Here is a 24,861-nt window from a genome sequence, read left to right as displayed (position 1 = left end):
AACTTTGGTATTTCTTTTTTTAAATATCATCAATAGTAAGTCATCAACATAGAATAATTTTCCCTCAGCATCAAATAGAATATTCTGTTCTATGAAAACTGGGACATACACTAAGAGGGTTTGTGTTTTAGACTTGTTTTTTTAAGACTTGCCAGTTAACACATTTTGATTAATGCATTTTTAAGTGCCATATAATCTTGTCAATACTAGGCACTAATGCTTGCAAAATGTGTTAGCTGACGACAGTCAGTCCCTACAGCCATGTTTCCATGAAATGTCACATGCTTTCCATTTGTCTACAACAGGCGCAACAGCTTAACTCTTTAGAAATCGTGTGTCTGCATCAGTTATGCATGATGGCTTGGTGGTGCTTCCCTTGTTAACCCAGATCCACCTCCACCTGAAGTCACAGCTCAGAGTCCTGGGCAGACCGTATGGTACGTCCATTGGAAACCACAGAAAATTGGTCAGTAACCAAACTTCCTCTTCTTCCAGGAAACAAAATATTCCTTTTCCATTTATTTTGCCAGTATCGTTTTCACTATGTACCAGAAAACAGTGAGAACCTTGCTATGTGTCTCAAACACAATGAAGAACAGTTTGAATGGATGGCTTGCATATACTTCAAATTGTATTTGTCGACAGAGTTGGCCTTATAATTGAAAAAAGTAGTCATGATACAACCATTGCTATCAGAGGAGTTCTTGCTCTGGAATAGCTTCACCCACTGCTCCCTCAGCCCAGTCAATCAGCGGATTGTGCTTGGTTTGTATTTTATGACTTAAGGATGCTGCCATTTTGAGACATGGTAGGAGAAAAGGTTGGGCAAAGAGGACAGAGAGCAGGAAGCAGCTGGCAAACTCAATTACCAACATCGCAGTTGCATTTTGTGGGACAGGAATGAGGGGCAAAATGGACAGATGTGCATCCAGGACTGCCTGGCGTGCTGGCAAAGGGCTTAAAGGGTGGTATAAGGGGAGTTTTTTGGCATGAGGGTTCAGGGTGTTTGCTCTGTGTCCTCGCTTTTTTAAATAGGTGAGTTTCCATCAGGCCATTCCTGACTCGTGTAGCAAGAAGACATGTCTCTGGCTAGTAACATGTTTCCCAGATTCTAGATAGGAAAGCAAAGCAAGCACTGAACAGGTCATCTTCCGGATCTGGGTACTCAGGCACTTTTGCCAGCATTCCTTTACTTTTCTCAACAATTATTATTCTAGTAATGTTTTGTAAATGTAATGTTTGCTTCTGGACTGAAAAGCCCTGTATATACAGTTTCCTGCCTTTTCTGTCTTTCTTCAGGAAAGATGATGATCACCTGGGATTCCTGAACAGTACTACGCGTATGCACAGTGGGGCTTAGCAACAAGAATGAGAACATGATATTACTGTTACTTACTTGGTATAGCAAAGCCTTTCATCTCCTTGCCGGCAGTTAATGGAGGGGTGACACCCAGTCACCCTTAACGCACTGCTTGACTCTCAAGAACAAAGGCAAACGTGAAGCCATTGCAACACGGACTCGCTTGAAAACTGTCAGAAATGGAGTAGCTGGGATTGCGTTCCCATGAATATTAAAGCAAACAAACTTGTGAGAAACAAATTACCTGTGTTCCAGGGAGAACTGATTACTGTGATCTGTGAACTACCGAATCATTTCAAAACAGGGTTACTTATGGGTTTAAGACTCGGAGGTGAAATAACAACAGCTGCTCTAGTGTCGCAGCCTCCTGGTGAAGACACGGGCTACGTGCGCTCAACGGTTGATGCATAACTTCTGCAGCGTCTAGACCTCCTAACGTGATCACTGCTTTGAAAATTTCAGCTGAAAAGTAGTCAGTTGAAACAGTATGAAAACAAAGGCTAGAAAGGAAACTATGACGCAAGTGTAAGGACGCGTTCAGCAACCTTTGATCAATAAGGCTGTAACAGCTGACTGTAAGTCCTGGTGAGAGTGGTGGCCAGGACCAACTGTCAGATCCCTAGGAAGCCAAAGCTGCCAGAGAGGTCTGGCAGCACAGCTTTTCAGACATCTCTGCCTTCACTCAAAAGCCCTGGTTTCCATCCGCATTCTGTCTTTCCTCCTGTTCTTTCCTGTGTAGCTCACTATTATTCTCTTTCTATCCAATTTCTGCCTTGATTATAGACCAGAAAGAGATAGAGATGTTTTATTGAATATACAGTTCTCCTTAGAGACCCAGTCAGCACCATCAAATTAATTTCTCTTCAATCCCCAACTCACGGCAAAGAGAATTCTTTAATAAATTCACTCCACAATAAAATTCTTTAGATTTCATCTTTAAAAGAGACAGCAGCTACAAACAGAAATGGCTGAGTTAAAATGTGAAGCTTTTCTCCTGACAATGTTGTGGCTACAGAGAAATCATTTCTGAATCAAAGATATGAATATATAATAAAAGATGAAACACCGATGAATTAAAAACACAAGGCAATTTTAAAACTTAAAAAATACCAAAATGTTGAAGGAAAGGAGCTTTTATAATATGAATAATTCATGCTTATTCTGGGAAAAAGGAAGCTTTTTCCCTGAGCATCCTAGCACAAGATGCTATAAAGAACAGAAGCAGAGATAGCTGGCAAACAGATACAAAGAGTATCAAATCCTGAATCTCTCCTTCCCTTTCTGATGAACACATTTTCTGGAAAAATCTTTCAAAAAAATTGAGGTACACAGAGAGCCTGGGAAGCCCCACCTCATCTTCACATCAGCCCCCGCGTGGGTGGCTGGGAAGCCTGTAGACAAAGTAGGCCACGAAAGAAAAGAACTATCCCCAAAAGACTGCCAGGATCAACCTGTTGCTCAGGGAGCCCAAGAAGCAGGCAGGCACCCAGGCTTGAAAGCCTGATTTCCCACAAATCTTTTGATGGAGTCAATGGTGGAAGTCTTCACTTTGTTTTATGACAGAGCGATGCCTTCTGAGAAATCTGTTTTGCTGGAAAATAGCCAAGCAGCTCTACTCTGAAGCCCTGGGGTGGCTCTTCTGTCAGACTCAAAACATGAGCAAAGGTTTACTGAGGAAGACAGTGGCCATGGCTCTGAACCCTCCTCTTCCAAAGCAGCTGCTTCAGACAAAGCAGTACATCATCGGTCATCTCAAATAGCATCAGATGTCTATGTTATCAAGCAGCTGAATGAAGCCCCTGTTGGCTGTCAGCTTTCTGGGCCACACTGAAGAGATCTCCATTGACTTCAAACAGCAGCTTCAACAGTGAACTCACTCGCAGATAACACAAAAATAAATTTATGTGTCTAAATTTCAAGTTGAATCTCTCTCACTTAGAAATGTCTCAGTGATTTGAGCAGGAGTGTTTGTGGATTCATACTTTGCAATTTCTAAGATGTTGAAATGGAGGACTAGAACAACAATGTTTAGTTTTAAGCAATTTTCCAAATGGAAACAAGAACCCAGCTCTACTTGACTGAATTTGAGCAGGGACTTGAAAATTTGTGTCAAAGTCATTAATCATAACCGAGTCCTTTGTTCATTTTGTCAAGTGCATTGAGGAAGATTACTTTGCCTGAAGGTCGATCCCTAAGCTTACTTTGCAGCAGGCAGTGATGTCTTCAAAGTCAGAACTGAGGTATCACTGCAGCCACTCAAATTACATTACACTTGTTACCTCACTCAGCTCAGTAACAAGTATGCAAAATTTGACAGATAGGAGCCTGCTGCCCCAGACGTTGCATAAACATCCAGCCAGAGACCGTCACTTGCTGGAAGAACATCCAGTCTCTAGGAAACAAGGCAGGCAGTAACAGGAGGAGAGAGTCGAGAGAGTACACGTGCTTAACAAAATGCTGGAGCCTCTTCTGGGAGCGTGGCACACTGTCTGGTAAAACAGGTGATGTCCCACAACTACCTATTGCTGAGGATGCCTGACTTAAATCACTCAGAATTGTCCTGGGTATCTTCACATAATCTGGGATTTTCTGCAACACCTTTATTCACAGACGGGCAAGTGATTTACTGAAGCAAATGCACAGGTCAGGAGAAGCGATGAGGAAAGAAAGAGCCTCCTAAATCCTAATCCTGATGCCTTGCGCACTAAGCTGTTACTCCTTTTCTGTGTTTGTAAAGGAAAATATACAATTTATTTGTTTACTACCGGCTCTATGGCCATAATTACAGTATCATGTGAGCAATTCAATATAATCTTCTTCATTCCGAGATGCAGCCTGATCTGTCATTAAGTAAGAATACTTAATTACAGCTTAGTATTCATGCTAGATATATGCTAAGGAACCTTCCTGTTATTTTTATTAACTACGCAAGGCTTTAATCCTACTGAGTTTTGAACTATTACTATCTGAGAAATATGAATAAGAGCATAAGACTGCTCCTCCCTCCAACCAAGCTCTTCTAGAGGCAACCTCTTTGATAGGTGGTGGCTGGAAAATATGCATAATTTAATAATATATGCCCAGTTTTTTAGTTGAAAACACAATTTAAATACAAATCAAAATGTGAACGGATCAAAATTAAAGAGGACTTAAAACAACAAACAACCATGAAAGCTTTAGAGCTTTCATTCTCTATGCATTATCTTATACCAGTACATGGGTAGTCTTTAGTTTGCTGAATTCTTTCAGAATGTGCGATTTTGGCAAGCAAAATGAAACAACACAGAAAAGCACACAGAAGTGTTTACATTTAAAATGGTAGCTGCATTTTTACCAACTCCAGAGAGCAAGAGACACAGTAAGGCTCTAAGTGCGGAAAAGGATGCTCCTGGGTGCATATACTGCTGAACAATTCATTTTATTACCTGCCTGCTCAGGCAAAGTAAAATGTCTTTGCCAGCTTTTGCTGAAAACACAAGACTTCAGGCATAAGATACTTCTGACTTGTAGTCCCCTACCATCATCTCTACTCTTTTACTTACTGTTTAACATTTGACAAGTCCCTTTGCCTGTATATCTTGTTTTTCCTTCTCAGAAAATGGAAACTGACATATCTTCAACTTCACAACTTTCTTATAAGGACTGTTATTTTTTTAAATGCTTAGAAGCACTTAGGATGGGCATGGAACTCCCAAATACTTAAAAGATAACCACAATATAGCAAACCTTTACAAACTACAAAGAGATCAAAAAGCCTAAAGACTGTACAGAGCATAGACAAAATGAAATAACCCAAAATTACACAGGCCGGCGGCGATTTCACGGCCTTTTCTGTTTAAATTGCTACAACCCCCCTTTTGCACCCCAAACAGCAGCGGGGCTATTTCCACCCATGGGCTCAGCCGAGTGGTGGGGCTGGGAGAGGCTGGCTGCCGGCCCAGGGCTCTCACCTGCCCGCTGGAGGCACTTGCTGAAACCAGACGGCTCTGGTGAGAAGGTGCAAATCCCTTCCTGGATTGCCAGGTAAGGTCAGCAGAGGACACTTCTTCTCCAGGACTCAGGCAGGCCATGTGTCTGCGCTAGCAAAGATGGGGACTTGAAATACTAAAGCGCACAAACTAACCCAAAATTACTACAGGGTGCTACATCTCTAAGTTAATAGCACGCAAGATGAAAATACACCTGGGAAGATGGGAGAGATGAAAGCAAAATGTCTGATGTCTACATTGCAGCAGCATGCTAACTTGGCTGCAACACATCCCAGTGATGGGTCGGGGGACCCCACGCACAGCCTCGTGTCTGGGGCCACAGAGGTGGCCAGTCAACAGAAGACCTCTCTGCTCACCACAAAACTCTTGTGTAGAAAAAGAGACATCACCTCACAGCGCTTATCCTCACCCTGGGTCTCAGCCTTTGTCTCCTTTTCCCTCTCGCTGACCCCGAGCCTTTCTGCTGGACTGAAAGGTGATGGTCCTGCAGAGGTTGCACTGGCTGGAAGGCAGAAGTTTCGAGTAGATCGCTAAATACCGTTTAGCACTGTCCATGCCCCAACTGGTCTGGGTTTCTGTTTTCTAGTTATTGTGTTTAAATCATAGTTTTGCAGTATTCCCCAAGCTGAGAGGAGAAAGCCCAAACTGGAAGACAGATAAAAGTGGTGGGGAGGGCAGGAATCTTTCTGCAAAATTATGTTTCTTATAATTCCAGTTTCTGGCAATTTCAGCATTTAATCTGGAACAAGAAACCAAAAGGATATAAACAAGTGGGTTAATTTAGGTCTGTCCAAAGGTGGAAAACAAGAAAAGTAGATGAATTTTCTGTAGTTATTTTAGTGAAAAAATGGAAATAGGTGAGAGTGGCTCAGATTTTCTAATCCCATCTTTCTGACAGATACAGTAAACAGAATTAATTAGTTCAAGTCAGTAATTACTGATTACACATCCTCAGTTTTGATGAGAAAAAATGTGACCAATAAGTTTGTTACTTCTGTTTAAGTAATAAAACCCTTTAAAAATGACAGTTTACTTCATTTTAATTGGACTCATATTTCATTTAGAAGCAGCTTGCAAAAAAAGTAAAGAAAAAAATTAGTCATCTTGTAACCAAAACTACTGTTTCCCATTTTCTATCACAACGGAATGCTAAAGTCATGAAATCATAGATAGATTCTGAAACCATATGATTGTGGAGCTGTCTACAAAGCTTGTCCTCTTGATTACCCAAGTACTGCATTTAAAGGCAAAGGGTATATTCAGTTGCAAATTGACATATCTGAACGCTTACTAACCCACTAGAATCAACATGTTTTTAACAAAATAACTAAAAACGCAAATGAAAAGGAGGACTGCATCTTATTATTCAAATCAGGCTTTTTGTTGTGCAGACTGAAAGTGAGTTTAAGCTCTGTAACTTAAATCTGTTTGTTTAAATCGTCAACCCCAGGGCTCTTTACTGTCCGCCAAGGAACCTATCGATGGCTTCAATTCAGAAGAGCCCCAAAGAACATGTATAACTTTAGACAGGCAAATACTGCCATTGATTTCAATGAGATTAGTCATGTTTCTAAAATTATGTCAGACAAGATCTGAGGCATCATATCTTTTACCACAGAGCTCATTATAGAGAGCAGCACGCAAACTCTCAGCCATACAAATGCTTCCCCACGTCTGAAACAGAAGCAAAAAACTTCCATCTTGAAAACAATTCCTCGTGATTTTAAACCCATCGCATTTAATCAGCTAAATGGTCTGAAAGAAGGGCAGGTTGGTATTTCTAGTGCAGACGAGGATGTTGTCTTGGGGAGACGTGACAATATTATTCATTTGCAAGAGGGCAGAGAGAGAAACGCAGAGGTGGCAGTTCTTGCCAGTAGATCAGATAAAGGAAAGCAGGGAAGTGGGATGTATTGCAAATTGTTAAGTACTAGTGAGTAGCAAGACCCAGATTTACCATCGACTGAATTTGTTAATTTTAACATCCAGGCTTATTTCGAAAGTGTTTTGTAAACCTTCACTAAGGTAGTAGATGGAGCTATTAACTTGTGAAAAACGTCTGTCCTGCAAGGGCCAGGACTGGATTTGGCGACAGATTTGGTCTTTCCTGTGTTCCTCTTTCCTTTGCTGAATAATAGAAGTCACAGCAGAAGTTTCATGTTGCCATGCAGGTGACATGGTATACCCTAGTCCTGTGTGAATGACTAAACCGACTGTCCTGGCTCGTGTCACAGGAAGAATTGATTTAAGTTCCAAAAGTGAGATTCATAGGTAATTCTCATTACCTGAAGGAGGACAATGAAAAACTGGAAAGGAGAAAAACATTTAATCCCTTCCAAACCTGAAGTCTTTCCCAAGCCTGCTATTGGGGGAAAAAAAAAAAGAAAAAAACCCCAAACTTGTGGGGCAAGAATCTTAAAAAAATCTTTGTATTCCTTTTATTTTATTCTCAGATAGGTCCTGTCTCTGCAGGGATTTTCTGAAACTGGACTGTTCAAGGGCATAGGTAGACCCAGAGACTTACCCTTGCAGAATTATCAATAGACAAAATGATGCAGTGAGAATTAACCTTTTCTTTTTATAAAGTGCCTCCGGAAAGTTTCTGTTGCACTCATATTCATAGGGCTTTTTGACTAAAAGGTTAGAGCAATTGTTTAGAATGGGAAACAAATACTGTGAGGTTTTGCGGTTCGATAACAATATGTTACGGGCTCATCTGGTGCTGAAATAATTCGCTTTGTTTAGGGAGCCCCTATTGAACTGCGCTCTTTGGTAATGCCATTCTGCTACACACGTCCATTTTGCCTTGAGAGCCCAATCAATGAGCCATCCCCGCTTGCTCGCTCGCGGTGATACACTGCAAACAGCGATGCTCCAGATGATTAAACTTCTGCTTCCCGGGAAAAATTCCAGTTGAATTAATGCAGAACTGCGCTGCGGTTTAGTAACTGCTTTTAACTCGTAAAAATACAGGCTGAGGTCTGAGCAGAGGCTTGAACGCCAGCGCAGACTGCCTGTCCCAGCCCTCCCCTCTGCCTCTCCCGCCCGCCCAGCAGCTTGCTTAGAATTCTGCTCTTCACCTGCAAGTCTGCACAGCTCTGCAGCCGCCTATTGTTATTTAATATGTACTTCACAGCGGAACTGAATTGTTCCAATCAAGATTACGACTCCGTTTCTCTAGGTGGTATGCAAAGCACGTCTGCAGTCTAAACTTTTACCCATTTCTCCGCCTGCCCTTTCATCCTGCCCCACGACAGGATAGTCCCAGCTCTTCCTCACTCCCTTTTCCTCCTCCTAGATGCCTCTTGCCAGGCCCCCACCACAACCTTCTATATCAGCATGCCGGGCACTTGTACCCCTTGGTCATATAGCTTTTTGCAGCCCACATGCCATGTGGAGAAGGGTCTCCTTGGGGGTTCAGGGTAGGAGGGCTCCCAGTACAGCACCGACACTTGTCCTCCTCGGATGACCCATCTGTGTCACCGAGCCCCTTCAGAAACCAGAAAGGGACAGAGAGCAGCCTTCAAAGCTTGAGCTCTTTGGGCAGACAGCAATTAGTGTCTCTGGAGCAAACAAAGGAGCAAGCCCAAGCCTTTTGATAGCAGAGAAAGAAGAGAGAAATATTAGATGAAACCTGATCAATACATTGACCCAGCCAAATCTGAGAAGACAGGAGAAATGGTGGGTCCACAGGCAGTGCCAAGCCTTTAGAGCAGGGAAGAAAACAAGGCTCTGTAAGGGAGCCACAATCGAGAAGGAAGAGTTTCCCAAGCAGCATGCTTTTTATATAAAAATAATCTAAACATTTGGTTTTTACCAATTATATAAACTCCTCAGTGACCAAAACATAACTGACCTTTACTTTTAAATCTGTGCTCAATAAAAGAGGATTACAATTGTTTGTGAACTTTGCAAAGCCTGTAACATGGCTCGGGGAAAAAAAACTTAATTTATATTTGTCTAATCCCTAATAGCTCCTGACAGTCTGTAGAACAAATAGTTTTAATTATTTTCTCCTTGCTGAATCTCAGGTCTCATCCTTTAATCAAAAAATAGCACATTAACAATAATTGGGATTAAAAGGAGAGTCATACAGTAGGAAAAACAGGAAATTACATTAGCACCAAACAGTGACAAATGTCCTTCTCATTGCAGTTCTGTCCTGAAACAGCAGAACATTTACAACTCCCCCTTAAAAAAAAACAAAACCAAAAACTAAACACAACAAACAAAGAAAAAAAAGCCCTTAGGCCTCTTTTCATTTATCCTGAGACTTAGAGTAATTGAAATGTCAGTGTAGACTTTGCAATAAAAAAATTATTTCAGTTTTTCAGTTGAAATTTTTTCAGTTATTAATGAACAATGCACAGATCTTACACACTGGTGTAAAATAAGTGCTACTTTTTTTTTTTATCGGAACTACCAATGCATGAAAACAACTATAGAGCTAATCAATAGGTAATGACTATATTTCAGGAGTAAATGCTCTGCTCAGAGGAAAAAAATGGCTGCAATTCACAAACAATTATTGATACCATGAAGCACATGAATCAATGCCCACAAGAGATTTGCCCAACATTTAAAATTTCTTCAGCAATATTTGCCTTTGTTTCTTCATCCCAGTGTAATTTTTCCTGCCTCTAATACTGTGAACATATTAAAGGTTAGGGTGAATATATTAAAGACCCTAGAATAAAATGCAGAAGCCAGGCTTCTGATGGATAAGTCAAACAGCCAGCAGTGGCATGACTATTACCGAAGCGCTGTAGCCATGGGACTCTGTGCAAAGCTCTTTCTTGCATAAGACATTGTCAGTCACAAAATGATCAAGACCTCACCTCTCATGGGCCCAGTATAACCTTGTGAACTTCCCTGTGGGACTTCAAATTTGTAAAGTCTTCACAGTTTCTTTTTTGGTATCCAATGGCTTACTGCTCAGAGTAACTAGAAGTACATGAGGTGGCTGGAGCTGGAGGTGGCGGGCCTTCAATGCTCACTGAAATCTCCCAGGGAGACAGATTTATCACTGGCTCCTAAATTAAACCAATGAGTTCCCATTGGTCTAATTCTCTAATTATAGCCCTTTGCCTTGTTTTTATCGCCATCTCTGTGTAGAGCAAGGGAAAAGCATGAACTAGTCCAAGGCACAAATCAGAATTCTCCTCTGTTAACACAGGGGAGAGAATAACCCATCCGTTCTTCACTTGTGTAAACAAATACCCCAGATGCGCAGAGCTCCCACCTTTTCCTTTTTGAGCCACATGCAGCTTGAGACATGGCTGGTTGATAGCCTGAAATGATGTACCTTTACGTTAGGTTTCAACTGCAAATCAGTCTGCTTACCCCAGAACAAACATCTGGTCTTTGCTTAGAAAATGAACAGACAACTTTGCCCCTGCCATCAGAGCACAGCTACTCGAACATCTGACAACAGTTACCAGCAGCACCTGATAGGAGAGAGAGATTTTCAAAGGAATAAATACCCATCTGCGACTAGAAATCACCTGATTTGGGTGTCTTACTACAGTTCTGCAGAAACTGAAAACATCGGTATTTTTTAATCACTAATATAATAAAAAGGAGAAACGCAGTTTGGTTCTTGAAAAATGAGGCAGATTCCTCTTCTAGTCTAAATTCATATTATGAAGAATTTACAAGTAGCTGTAGATCACCACAGCAGAAAAAACCCACCATAACCACAAAGAGAAATCTGAAAACAGCACTTAGGTACACGTTCTTACAGAAAATGTTTCCCTAAGCAAAAATAGATGCCCGAGCCAAGTATGCTCTTTAACTCCTTCTCTGAAGATGTAAACTCATTTCAAAAAAGCTCACTCAGGGATTTTTCCTCTTATTTAGGCAAATACAAGAAATTACAAAATGAGACAGAAGATTTTTCTCAGCATACACTTCATTTGCAAGTAGTAGAGAGTTGCTCACACTAGTACAGTTTGCTTTCTTTGTAGAAAGGGAAATAAAATCTAGACAGTCCCCTGGCCTGTGCTAACTGCTGCTACATTAAACAAGTACACATATAGTTATTTCAAACCTATAAAGGGTGAAGGAGGCTCAACGAAACAGAGATGAGAATATAGCCCAGAATATATTAACAAAATTTAAAAATAAACACAAAAATATGTACTTATGGGGTGAGAAGCAGGAAAGGAAGCTGCTATCCCAAAGCTTGAGCGCCTGAGCGCACTGCCCTGCCGGCTCCCAGTCTTCTGGTTTAATTTAGAGAAAAGGTTACTCTCATCTATCATGTTCCACGGATTGTCAGAAAAGCCAGCCCTACGTATTTTATCACTAAGAAGCCCCACTGAAGAGATGTTTTAAATGCCTGCAATGGAGGATAGCTGACTACTTGCCAGCTGCACTGTAGCTCTGCCCTTTCTTCCAATTCAAAAGTATATTAACCGGCGAATAATTGCAGGTCTTCTCATCCATAATCTACAGTGACAATAACAAACAGTAGACCAAATGAAAAGCATCCTGCAGTCTTCCAAAATATTCAGTGCTTTGTGTTTTTTTAGAGCTATTTATCTATCTTTCCCGAAAATTCTTAGGTATTGCAGGTGACTGAAACTAAGGGTATATAAGGATGTAAAAAGGATATAAAAGTATATAAGGATATTATTGTAAACTACTTAATAATATATTTTAAACTTGCAAAGCTACAGTAGGCGATATTTTTGTTTAGTATACGATTACAAAGGAAATAATGTTTTTTATTAATATGATTTTGTGTATAAAAAGTTCTGCACTTGAAGGTCAGTGTTATTTTAACATGAAAATTATCTAGTCTCCGCAGATTTTAGCAAAGGGACTCCAGAATATGGAAGGTACGCCAGGCTCCTGCTTTTTATATGCACCTATTTTATTACGATAAAGGCACTATATAACTGTAATAAGAAACTACTTGAAAAATTATGTTACTAAATACCTACTGTCAACAGAAGTTTAACAGAAATACATGTTGACAGTGAAAATACGGAAAAACAAGAAATGAAGTTAGTTATATGCACTTACTTAACAGAAATGCCTTCCACCCACCACACATGAAAATAAGGAATTTTTTATGCAAGAAAGCTGTTTATATGAAGAAATGCCTATTGGTACAAATGATCCAGCAATGCGGTGTTCTTTACCAGCGAAACTATGCACTGTTTACTAATTCCATGAAGTGGCAAAAACACATGCATCTCAGTGACATGATTCATAGACAGACATTTTCATCATAAATATAAAAGAAACCCTACAGGCTGCTGACAGCAATGAAAGGTGAATGAGAGATTACTGAAATACAGCTAAATTGAGGGCATCTTAAGAGACCTATGTTTCAGTTCACCACACCATTTATTTCTTGACAGTTCAAATTTTCAATATAATCCAAAGGATTTATTTTAAAATCTAGACACCCATTCATATGAGAGGGCAAAGCTTTGACTCAGTAATTTGGGGCACTGACACCTCTTAGCAATCATAATTCATCCATGATCAGTAGTTTGCAGAGGGTCTATTGCTCTGACTTGAAAGACCCACCCAAGAAAGACCAAGAACCCAGCTTTGCCCCCTCTAAAATACCACATCATGGTTTAAATAAAAAAATCCACAAAAACAACAAAAAAGGAAAATATGGGGTGTTTTTTTTTCAAATTTTAAAATGTGCAGCATAATTTCTCCATGAGAAAAATATGGCAAGTAGCGGTGAAAACACTGATTAAGGTGAGGCAAACTTGCCATCACAAAACAGGAACATAAGAATACCTTTCTCCCCCTCAGGCAAAATCCTGAACGAAACTCTCCCTTCTGAACATTTTAGGAATGGAAATCCTCATTGTGCAAACCTTCCCTAATCTACTCTGGACACTGTCAGTTTGAGCTCCTCAGCTGAGTTCCAGCAGGGCTACAAACCTCCACAAAGTTAGTCATCCTCAAGGTACTTTGGATGCAAAGCAGACACTCAGGAAGGCCCAAGACGATGGCCTTGAGCTGCTTGTGGATGCACGGGGGAAGCCATGGTCTCTCATACAAGGGTCACACTACTGTCCCTGGCTGCCTGGTCTCTCTCTGGAAAGGGTCTCTTGAGCACTGACCAACTTCTAGGAGAACACTGCTGTAACTGACATTAGAGATTAAGTGGATAGCTATGCCAACTATCTCTACAGCTCAGTTTTCAATTTACCCTGGCTAATTTATTTTTTAATAGCATGCACAGATTTCTTGGCCAGGACAATAAAAGATCTCACTTTCATTGAAGGCTCTTCAGTCTGACCCATAGCCCCATCTTCACTTCTCTCCTGTAACCAAGAGCCAGCACTGTTGGAAGCACAATTCAAGACAGCTCATCAGCAAACAACTGGAAGGACTATTGTCTAGAAGGGCAAGGATGGAGGCAAGTGCAGGAAGTGGCACACCTTCACCAAAGTTTTTCCTAAAGAACGATTTGCTGGGTACTCCACACATTCAAAATCAAAGTTAATATTTGTTGGGAAAACTCGCTTTTGGATGCTTATACTAGATTCCTTTTTTGTCTTTTCAGCATAGAAGCAAAACAAATAAACCCGAGGGGAAAAAAAAAAAAAAGGATTCTAAATACAAAGGGAATTCAGAAGGAACAAGGAACTGCAGGGACATCTTGGGACATCTCTGATCTCCAAATTTTGCAGATATCTTATCAACTGATCTTCTCCATAATCCTATTTAAACTCCATCTCAAAACACAAGTTTTCTCTATATAGCTACCACTCTGTGGAAGCCTTTTTCAGAGTCTGATTCCAATGATTAGAAACATGTTTCTTACTTCTTTCTTCTTTTTTTTTTCTCACTTTCTCAAAGTAAATACATTTCCAGTCAACTTGCTTCAATTCACTCTTGTCTTGAAAAAATTGTTTCCTTAAAAGCAACCTCAGTCCTGTTTATTTTGATTAAAGGCTAGATATGTTGGCTACAGCTTCTACAGAGTCAAACTTAAATCAATGCATAAAAGATGTGTTGTCTTTACAGTAACAGTGACAGCACTGGTGCCATCCTTGAGTGGGATGTCACCTGCTCACGTGTACGAAGCATAATGACTCTTAGGATGCAAATGCTTTCTTTCCAACTGGGAGAGCATGGGACAGCTTGTGCATCACATGTACGAGTGCTACTTCTGAGCACTGGAGGTGCTTTATAATTCCCTTGGCTCTTCTGAGTAAACCCTTGTGTAGTGACCTGGAGATGACAAATCCAGGTACCTCAACATAAACACATTTCATATTTTATCACTTTTTCAAAAAGCTGGAAATAGATGACTCACCAGCAATCTGCCTTTGACCCGGTGCTGTGACGAGTGGGGTTGAAACTCTCACAGCAGAAGTTATACAGCCAAGGTATTGGGTGATGGATATATTTTGCAGTGAAAACAGTGGTTCATATGAAACAGGCTTGCCCCAATAGGAGCGGAAAAAAACCCACCACACCACCAAAACAAACACTGAGCACCGGGTGTATGTAAAATATTATTAAGAGGGCAATTATATTCAGAAAAAAAATATTATGTAAAGCTCCCTGTGTCCTGCCTTCCTGATCTGCCAGATCTGCTTCTTGAATGGATTTCAAGCATCAGCTGAATCTAGTATTATAGATCTGCAGGCTCTCTAAAGCGATTAGGGTTTGTTGTATCTGTGCCAGCCTTAATCCACTTCCCCAGATAATAGGCATATAAAATAGGACACATGTGCCACAAACCTAAACCAGGTGAGAAAAATGAAAGGCCAGCCCCAGATCTAGAAGAACCTCTAAGGAGCAGGATGAGACATGTAAAATGCTTTACATAAGGACAGTACTCCATATAGAGGGTCTGAAGTCAGATCAAATAATCCTTGCTACAAGAATAAGCAAAAAGATTGGGACCTGGATGCATTTAGATTTGGGTCTTAGTTACTTGTTTAGCAGGTTCTGATCTGCTACATTCATGCAAAGCCACTGATGAAGTACTAAAACCTTCATGATGATGGAGGTCATCATTTTATATGCAAAGAAAAATGGAGGCCTAAGTTGTCATTACTGGTTATGAAGTATGAGAGTGGTGATAATTGAAGTCCTCTCTGAGAAATGACAGAGCTAGATTCACAGCTTGGGCAGTCATAAAAATAGCCTTTGTACCTGGACAATGTACAACCCCGACAGAAAAAAACAAGCATGCTGCCCCATAGTGCCTTTTCTACACCATTTTTAGGACAGAGCCACCTGTCAAAATATACTCATAGCATGTAATTTTATTTTCAACACTTTGAGCTCCGAAAACAATGGGACAGCTTTTATCTTTCTACATTTTAATCATCTTAGGATAGTTTGCGACAAGTGGCAGACACTGTGGAAGACTGCATTTTGCATCTCAAGAGCTTGGCAGGCAAAAATATTGAATGAGTCAATCAGTACCGCTCTTCCTGAGACACCGTCAGCCTCGGCATCCTGCTGCCTGCTGCGGGGACGCAAGGCAGCTGGAGAGCCCCTGCACAACGCCGCTCGCAGCAAAGCCGTGGGAGCACAGGGCTGCCAGGCACAGGGCACCAACGCTGGCCCCTGCTATTCATTCAAAAAGTAACATGCATACTAAATTGGATAAACTATTAATAAAGGGGCAAATTAAGCTTGTAAGCTGGTGGTGGTTGGCTCCAAGACTTTGATGAACAATTAAGAGACGTTGGGAGCAACTCTTGTTTTTTCAGACCGTGCCTGAGCCTAGGACCAGCAACAGCACCTCCTTTCTATTCCAGTGACAGAAAAGTAGGTCAGCGAGACAGGGCCAAACAAATACCACTATAAATCCCTTCCCTGATAAGCTGTCCAAGTTCCTTCTTGTTTTATTGCACATTGCTCAGGTTTCATCCAAATCCTCTTCTGCATATGCTCTGTATCCCCCGCAGAGTGCTTGGTCTGTGGTAACCTAACTCCCGTGGTTACTTCCCCTTTCCAGCACCGAGATGGCAACAACCAAATTTGCCCTGAAGAGACTCACAGACCCAATTTAAAGACCATGTTTAACTGTGTAATAATGTATAGAAACCACTAACTCTGGACAGATTGTATTAATGACTTGTGCTTGTGCCACATCTAGGACCAAGTTCCTTCTAGAAAAATGGGGGCTAGAGCCACTGCACCAAACTCCTTTCTCATGTTTACCTGTCAAAATCCACCAAACCCCACGTATTTAGCAGACAACATAATGAGAACAAAATGAACCATGTGAACTACGTCTTGCAGTATCTCAGTACCCTTTCTAAAATGCAAACATGAATGTTTGTGGCTGGCAATCATAATTGTTACAGTCATCACTAAAGCCAGAGTTACTCAAGTGACTTCTGAATTGAAACTTTTCAAACTTACAATTTGGGTGCTGGATGATCCTGTTATTTTAAGAAATGTATTTGTTGTTTCCAGTTCTTCCTCAAATAGTGGGTGGTGCTTGCTTTCCGTGGTTCTCTCGTTACATACATTACAGTATTATAAATGCATACAGAGAGTACACATAACTACCCATGTAAAGGCATGGCAATATCTATGCGATAAATAGTAGAGGCACCCAATGGATTGTAAACATTTATAAGAAATACATTTCATAAGTAACCGGGATTTCCTCACCTGTGGATGCCCACGAACACATTTCCCACTTATAAGGGAAATGGTCTGATACTTCAAACACCTTCAAGCTGCTATTTGAAAAACCAGCTTGATTACAGATTACTTGTGCCCCAGATATGTGAACGTGCCTTTCCAGTTCCTACTCTCTCCTGTGCACATACAAACCCATACTATCTGCGGTTCTTTACTAGTGTCGCTGATTTTTAAAGTAAAGCCGATTTAACGTCCTGTACTTTGTGATGGGATTCACCTTAACTAACATTATACCTTTATACAGTAAAGATGTCTACAGCTGAGCTAGTCACCAGAGGACCCCTTCATCATTCACAGGGATAATGTGGCACTTGAAGGACTTGATTCTATAGATATAAACCTTAGGATCATAGATCCAGTACTAGCAGTGACCATGAGAAGATCACTGAACAGCTCTGATGCGGGCACTCATACTGCAGACATTTGGGAACTAGGAGCTCTGTCAGAGGTGGCTTCCAGGCATAGATGCCTTAGACCACTGGAAAAGGGGATGTTTTCAGCTTCTTGGCAGAACTTTCCATCAACCTTTGAAATCTCAGGATAACCATTAAAAATTGTGTCTATGTTGTTCATGGAAGAGTTTCCTTACTTCACATTGAAAGGTTTTTAAATCTCCTTGGATTACTGGTAAATTAAGGACTGTCACATTCAGAGAGGGGGAAAAGAGTGCCTGGAAATCTCCAAAACCTCCTAAAATTAATTTTTGCTGTATTTAGAAGGGTCTTTAGGTGATGAGGCTTTGCAATATAAATTTTATCAGCATTGTTTTGTTACAGATGCATTACTCGCAAGTAGCAAAACAATAAGAAATTTAGCTAGGTCATCCCAAGAGAAATATCCATTGATCTATAATGCACACAACATCTGGTGGTAAACTGTCCATGTGTGTGTATGTGTGTGTATATGTATCTATATGAATATGTACTCCCACAACCTTCTTCGCTGGATCTTCTTATTTTAGTGATCTAATTCCAAATGGCTGCTCTCCCGCCAGCTCAGTAGCAGGATTTTCCATGGGAAACCAGTGGTCTCCTTAACTCAGTGTTATGGCTTTTTCACATGGAGGAGTGAAACTGCCTGTAACTCCTCTTCCTAACCCTTCCTGAATGGTTCGCTTTGGAAGGGCTGGGCTGCTCCCCTCTCTCTTTCCCTCTCTCTCAAAGAGGTATCTAAGCGATACACTGATGAGAAAGATTAGTGGCTGCCTGTATTCTGTTGCCAGTGGGTTCAAGTTCCAAATAGCATTGTATTACATGACCAAAAGAAAATGGAATTGTAATTACAAGGTTATGGAGGTAGAGCTTCCCAGTCATGTAAGGGAGAAGTACAGTAGTGCGATGCTATAACCCCTATCTATAAAAATTACGGATTGAAAGTGAAAAGGTAATGGTCTAGTTGAAATTTCAAGATTTTCTTAAATTCCCTAACCTTTCAACCTCTTTTTTGAGACCTTTACATTAGAGGCATTGTGGTTACCTTCCTTTAAACTGTCAGGAATCAGTAGTGAGTCCCTGGCATTTGTTTGGTCCATATTTGTTTTGGTCTTTTGTGCTTGTTCCATTTTCAACAAGTCTGACTATGAGTAGATTACCATACAAAGGTATTAACCAAACACATGGGGAAGTACTGCCGAGAAATGTTAGCAAGGAATAAATTGATTGATGGAAAATGTCTTTCCTACTAACTCTGTGGGTTTTGAATATGAAAATAGTTACAGATGACAAGTCGATATGCGCTGATATGCTAACACTGGTTAAACTCATGTTTTTTCACAGTTTCTTAACTGTTTACTTACTCTCTCCCCATTAAAGCACTACAGAGACAATTTTTTTCCCCTCTTTTGGATACAAATTGAATTCTACTCAGATAGAATGAAAGAATCTTCCCGAGTTGTCAAATTAAATCAACAATTCTCTACCACACAGGAGTTAGGGATAAACCCTTTCTTACACAGTATGGATGGCTGTTTTCAGTATGCTTCTGACAGCAAAATGATATCACAACATTTCAGTTGCTTACCAGTCCTAAAGTTTCACTCCAGAACATTTCACATAGGGCAAGCATAGGTTTTTACACAGTGCATGGTGTTTCTTTAGACTATTTTACAGGCTAAAAAGGGTCAATCCCACAAGCAGCATTAGACATGGGGACAGTTTTCCTGTCCTGTTAACTCTCTTGAAAGATGGAAGAAAGCCTTCCCGTTTCATACCTTCATGAAAAAAAAAAGGGATGCTTTTCTCTTTTTAATCAAACAACTAAAACTATAGGACAGGGCACAAGACGGGTCTCTGACTGTGCACACTGCTTCATTTTTTGCTTGCTCCATGGCTGTGTTTTGGCCTGTTCCAACTAGCACCCTCCAGGAGGAAGCCTGGGTGTGGTTTGGAGATAGATCATGCCAGCAGCTGCTCCAAATAAGAGTTATAAAACAAGAACTTCAACAGCCTTGACTTCTGCTGATGCACTCCAACACAACTGCACCCATTCTGTGCTGTCCCATACAGCATCCTTACCCCTTTGCATGCCATACACCAAGGCATGCAACACAAATCCTTCACTTTCCTGCCACAAAAACACTCTCCAGCAATTCTCAACATCTCTTAAAATAAACATTTTGGCTACTTAGACCTGAGAAAATAAGCCCAACAATAATGATATCTTGGGATCGCTGGTTCAGTGGAGACTGGAGACCAGGGTCCAGTACTATGTAGGTGTGCACCTAAGAGTCAGCCTACCTTAGAGGGGTCTAATCCTAATTAGGACAGATTCAAAACACTCCATGCTCCTAAGCCTTCTTATTTAGAAGTTAGAATAAATAAAGCAGCCAAGCCGCATCTACATACCCCATAACAGGCAATACTTGGGTGCCTACCCGAGTCCAGGGATTCATGTGAAGAAAAATGCCCAGATGACCAGGATGTTGTAGCTCAAAGGTGGATTGCTCATTATCCTTCTCCCTCTATCTTTCCTCCTAGAATCATTCTATGGCTGTACAAATAACCAAATATTTATTAGATGGAAAAAAAGAAGCCCCATGCCTCTGAAGCTTAAATTCCTGTACCAGTGTGTACAAAAATGGGACATGTTTAACGACCAGAGTTACTGGAATAAAGTGGACTGTTTCTTTCTCTCTGATTTTGACCAGAATCCTACTTTTGATCTGAAAAGGCTTTTGACAAATTACATGTTTCTGTAAGGAGTTTTCATTTTGTGATAAAATTCCAGAGTAGCTTTATGTGAGGACCACACACTCACATGGACCAAAGATGTTGATGCTGATGAATTGTTGCTCTCAGCTGTAGGATTTAATTATTCTTGCTCTGTACAGCTGGCGTTATTGTGTGGTGATGTGTTTGTCTTCTGACACCTCGGCAGGGAGGGTAAAATGAATTTTCTACATTCACAATGCCAAAGGGACAGTTTGAATAAGAAAAGCTGAAATAAGACCTGGATGACTATGTCCTCTGGCATGAAGGATGAATGCAGGTTCTTTAGATCTTGTTTTCTAGCAGCACTTACAGACTGGAAGCATTTTTAAAAAATATTATAGGAAAATTACACTGACATTAAGCCTTTTTTGACAAATGAAAGAAATGTACTAGTTTATATTGGCTGATTTCTAGCCTGTTTTTCTGAAGCCTTTCCCTTCACTTCTACAGGCCATTGGGGTCACTAATCCTACTCATTTTCAGTTCGTCAGTCAATAATCACTTATGTGGCACTATGCCTTTGAAATGACAGCTGAGACAAGATCTGATGCACAGTCTTTCTTCCACAATGTCTTCCTAAATACCAATCTGAGGCAGCTGAAAGGATCGAATGCTCTATATCTGATAATGACACGTTCACCAAGCTTGTCATAAAGAAGGTTTTGGGGAAGTTTACAACACTGCTATGCGGGACATGTCTCTACTTCGATGCCATAATTAAGTCGTACGAAGCCGAACAGTCCCTGCCATTGGACATTAATGAAAGTCATAATTTTTTTTTGCTCTAAGGCATTTTAGTTGTATTATGAGCAGAGGCCATCTGGTTTAAGAATGAATATTCAGTATCTGTGGCAGAAGTAGAAATACTTCAGATGGAAATGGTACCTTCCTGGTTTTCAGCTTGGACAGTACCCATCACTAAAACTGGTGTGTTGCACAGTTGGCTAAATTGCAAATTGATGCCCGATGAATGTCTTTTTAGACTATTATTATCTTATTAATTAATTATTGTTTACTTGTTTGGACTTTCTCTTCAAAAAGAAGATCACTTTATGTTAAAAATTCCTGAGGGATAGCATATTTCACCGCACTCTGCAGAGGACTATGACAGCTCGTCAGCTTTTATTTACTGAGAAGTCATAGGGGTAGAAATCAATTTATTTTTTGAGGAACAAACATAATTTCTCTCTTGTGTGACAGGTGCAATCCCTGTTTATTAAAAATGTAAAGAAAACATTTGCAAAACCGAAATTTAAAGAACAACTATTACAGCAGACAGTAACTTCCCTGAGAAAGAACCAAGCTGAGAAAGAATGAAACTATCACTTCTAAAGGGCAGGCATTCGTTTCACAATTTTTATGACTGTCACCGGATCCTTTAGCTTGGCCTACCTTATTTCAACAAGGGTGCCTCTCACTATGTCTTGTTGAGGAAAAAAAACCCCAAACTGATTTGGCAGAGATTTTTCTGAGCTACGTATGATGACCAGAAGACAACGTTTCACAGTCTGAGAAACTCAAGCTGTTAATACTTTGAGTAAATTATATGTACATATCATGGCTTATTTATGAGACTGTGGGTTTATTTGCTTAAGTACCTAAATATCTTGAGGCAGCTCTGAGGTGGATGTTGATCCAACAGCCTTGTCTGCCACGCTGAGACACCTCAAATTCAAGCCCAGTGAGAGTGAGGGCCAAACTGCCATCCCTGGGAGGCATTTGACTTGAATGGAACTGGGACCAGTGTCAGTGGAAATGGATTTAAAGGCAGTGGAGGCTCTGCCACAATATTTTGGAAATAAATCAAACAACATGTTGACTCTCTCCTGAGGGAATGTGATGTGATTAATCCGTGATGCATTTCCTCACCAGAGCTATCTGGGCTGTGCTGGCTCTCATGAGCTCCAGGTTGCAGAGGGTGAAGCAACTTCCTGCACACATTTAGAAACCGCTTCAGAATACTTCAGGGTGATAAAAGTTAGTTGAGCCAATATGATTAGAGAGCTATCACCTCATTTTCACTGCATTACTGCCATAATCCTAGGAGGAAGATTCATATACGTGCACCCAGGAATGAAATTCTAGGGGAGAAGAAATCCATAATACCAGCTATCAGCTAATATTATCAGACACCTGAATTTTCTTGCACTTGCTTTCTTACTTTTCTCAGGGAAAAATTCCCTCAGTGCAAGAGACCAACACAAGACCCACCCAGGCTTGAATGCTGGATACTACGGCACTCGGTACAGTGTTACTGAAATCCCCATGCAGGCTTTCAATGTGAGCTTGCCGTGGAGCTAAATATCACCTTGTGATGCAGTTCTGCCAGAGCTGAACTGGGTGTACCTATGTGATGAAGTGCTCCTGAATGTGAAAAAGGCAGGCAAAGTCAATCCTGAATATATAAACATATCTTAAGCAATAAGCAAACAGTAGAAGTTGGAGCTGTAACTCAGAAGTCTAAAGGAGGACATGAAGAGTAATAGTAAGAGTTTCCTTTGGTTTATAGGAAAAACTCACTGAGTGTTATATAAAAACTTGTAAATCTCAACCTTGATAACTGAAGCATTCAGTTATCCAAACCTGAAGTAACTCTAATTCAATAAGCAATTGATGCATTTGCTTTTCAGGCAGCGCATACATTGCACTTCCATGCAAGTCAGTATGTCTGTCCATCACTCGTTGCAAGGCAAAATCCTTTTAGAGAGGTATCTTGTCCAAAGAATAGGAACTGACAAGGAATTATCAGCAACATTACTATTAGAGTTGTCAGTATGAGACTCCCTTTTGTGATAAATCCAAACTCATTTTATGTGTCTTCAGTGACATCCCATTTAGTGTCTGAACACGGTCAGTATAATACAGAAAATGTCTCCCTGGGCACAGCAATAAAACTGAATGGGATTGAGTACTGTAAACAACAGACGACTCAATTCTCACCCTCGGACACAGAAATTTTGTCAGAATTTTGTGGCTCTAGAGGAAATACTGAGCACAACCTAAACACCTCCATGAAACTGTTATGTTAACAAGGTGAAGTAAGTCCAATGAAAAAACATGACGATCTGAGACTGATATTTAAAATGGCAATCACAAGAGGCAAAACAGGTTTAATATATACATTCTGGCAAAGCTGCATTCTGCTTCTTTAAGAATGCATTACATATTATGAACATTCCTATTACAATTTTATTGCAATATTCAAGGTCTACTCAGAAGATACTATTAATTTTTTTTAAATATGGGTTTATTTGTTTGCATCTTATTTTACAGCCACTCTTCCAGCCTCCAGTTTCATTTCTAAAATTAAAGCTAGTGATATTTCCATATCAAAGTTTAAAATTAATTTGCTTTGTGGGACATTCCCCTTGATCTAAAATACTTCATTTTAATTAGGACATTTAATTTTCTCTAATGGAATCAAGTTCCGTTCACTTAATCCAAAACTACTTTCTGAAAGAGTTATAAGCAGTACATTTTCTCAGCACAAGTCCTCATAAGGCTTGTCTGCATGAGGAGATTGCACCTACACAGCTAAACTGATTCCAGATTGATCTACTTACACCACTACAAAACATTACTGAAGTTAACCCTAGCTGGGTCTGCCCCATTTCTGGATCGGTTTTATCAAACAGCTTTAAGTTGCCTAATGCAGACGAGGAACAGATAATAGAAAATCAGGTACCATTACAAGTATTTGTAAGGATGAGAAACCTAAATGAAAATTGCCCCACCTCCCAGAGCACTAGCGTCTGGACCTGCACAGCATGGAGTGGAGTATGGCCACTTCCCATCACCATTTTTTTACAGCTTCCCTCTTCCCTTTGCCCTCTTCTCTACAAAATGTTGCGTATGTGTAGACCATGACAAGTCATGTCTGCTTCTCATTAAGAGGACACACAAGACGTTTCTAAGGAACACTTTGCATACTCTGGTTTCGTGTTAGGATGACGTTAGGCACAAAGGCACACGGATAGATCAAGGCAGAGATAATCAGTGCATGGGCAGAGACAGTGAAAGGCATTCCCTTTCCTTACTGGGAGAGCTCGCTCCCTCCATTTAAAATAAATGTTTGTTCTGGAGAAGGTCTGTCTTTATCAGTTTTGTACATCTCATCAGCACAGAGATATGCAATAAATACCATATATTCTGATAAACTCCGAAATACCTTTAGCTCCGTGCTAGCGACAGCTCTCACAATGCAGGGGTGCAGCAACAAAATGATTTTAAAAACTGCATACCTTGAAAAATAGCCAGGCTGTCATCCATTTGACCACTTTTATAACCCAAAAGACATGTTTGTAGAGCTCAGTATTCACTACTCCCGGGTCTACTACATTAGCAGTCACATGGCTTCCATTTGCAGTCAGAAGATGCTGTAGTCGATAGGTAAATAACACAAGGGCAAGTTTGCTCTGGGCATAGGCTCCATGGGGTGAATACGAACATCTGTATGCAGGAGAGAAAGAGAGAGGGAGATGCACATAAAAATAATCAGAAGGAAAACAGAATTGCACAAACATCAAACGTACTGCATTTTGCAATATCCAGCAAGCAAACAGCTATATGTTGAGTCGGCACAAGAAACAGCTTATCACTGGCAGGCGTGTTGTTTCCTGAGGTTCTGGTGATTATTCCGTCAGAC

At 40.5% G+C, this 24,861-nt stretch overlaps 1 protein-coding gene across 1 annotated transcript in view; it reads right to left on the bottom strand.

Moving 5' to 3' along the window:
* DHRSX (dehydrogenase/reductase X-linked) overlaps positions 1–24,861 on the bottom strand; it is a 171,222-nt gene that overhangs the window by 4,773 nt on the left and 141,588 nt on the right. Inside the window, 1 exon segment of the mRNA XM_074150955.1 lies at positions 24,458–24,665. Within this exon segment, the coding sequence (XP_074007056.1) occupies positions 24,458–24,665 (208 nt within the window).

Source organism: Numenius arquata, chromosome 1 (genome assembly GCF_964106895.1).
Source record: "Numenius arquata chromosome 1, bNumArq3.hap1.1, whole genome shotgun sequence".
NCBI lineage: Eukaryota > Metazoa > Chordata > Aves > Charadriiformes > Scolopacidae > Numenius > Numenius arquata.
Note: the sequence above shows the minus strand (reverse complement) of the source record. Positions and strands in the feature narration are given on the sequence as shown.